Genomic DNA, 558 nt, shown 5'->3' on the forward strand with positions numbered 1-558 from the left:
TGGTGGAGCCCTGCCCCAGGCACCTCCTCTCCTCCACCAAGGGCTTTTGGCTGGCGCGTTCCTCTGCAGGGGAGTGTTTCGCCGTAGCTGTTTCCTTGCAGCGTCACGTTTCCTTGTCCCTCTGGGGAGCTCTGAGGTGGACCTCCCGCAGCTGGTTAGTCCAGAGCTGAGCTGGGGCTGGCCGCCCCAGGCTCAAGACAGCTGGGCAGGACAGGGCAGGACTGTGACCGCCTCTCTCCCGCAGGCTCCTGGAGGTGCAGGATGACTCTCTTTGATGGTGTCTACCCCTTCTACCCGCAGAAGAGGAAGGCCGCTCTGCTCGACATCAACATCGTCATAGTGATCGCGGTCTTCCTAACGTTCACTTGCAGCTTCTTGCTCATCATCCCGGGCATCCGCGGACGGGCGGTATGTCACCCCTCTCCCTGCGGATAAGCATCTCTTCCCCATGTTTTGGATGCTGGGACACTCCCGGCTGGTTCGGAGTGAGGCAGGAGCACAGCCGGGGTTGTTGGTCCCTGCCTGATATCCCACCTCTCTTCCTGCAGAGGTTGTACT

The 558-nt window shown here is 60.9% G+C and overlaps 1 protein-coding gene across 1 annotated transcript in view; it reads left to right on the forward strand.

The window, feature by feature from the left end:
- Positions 1-261: 261 nt before the first annotated feature.
- DUOXA2 (dual oxidase maturation factor 2) overlaps positions 262-558 on the forward strand; it is a 4,754-nt gene continuing 4,457 nt past the window's right edge. The window contains exon 1 of the mRNA XM_010133118.1: positions 262-408. Within this exon, the coding sequence (XP_010131420.1) occupies positions 262-408 (147 nt within the window). The remainder of the gene's footprint in view (positions 409-558) is intronic.

This window comes from Buceros rhinoceros, unplaced genomic scaffold, assembly GCF_000710305.1.
Source record: "Buceros rhinoceros silvestris isolate BGI_N320 unplaced genomic scaffold, ASM71030v1 scaffold30673, whole genome shotgun sequence".
NCBI classification, from domain to species: domain Eukaryota; kingdom Metazoa; phylum Chordata; class Aves; order Bucerotiformes; family Bucerotidae; genus Buceros; species Buceros rhinoceros.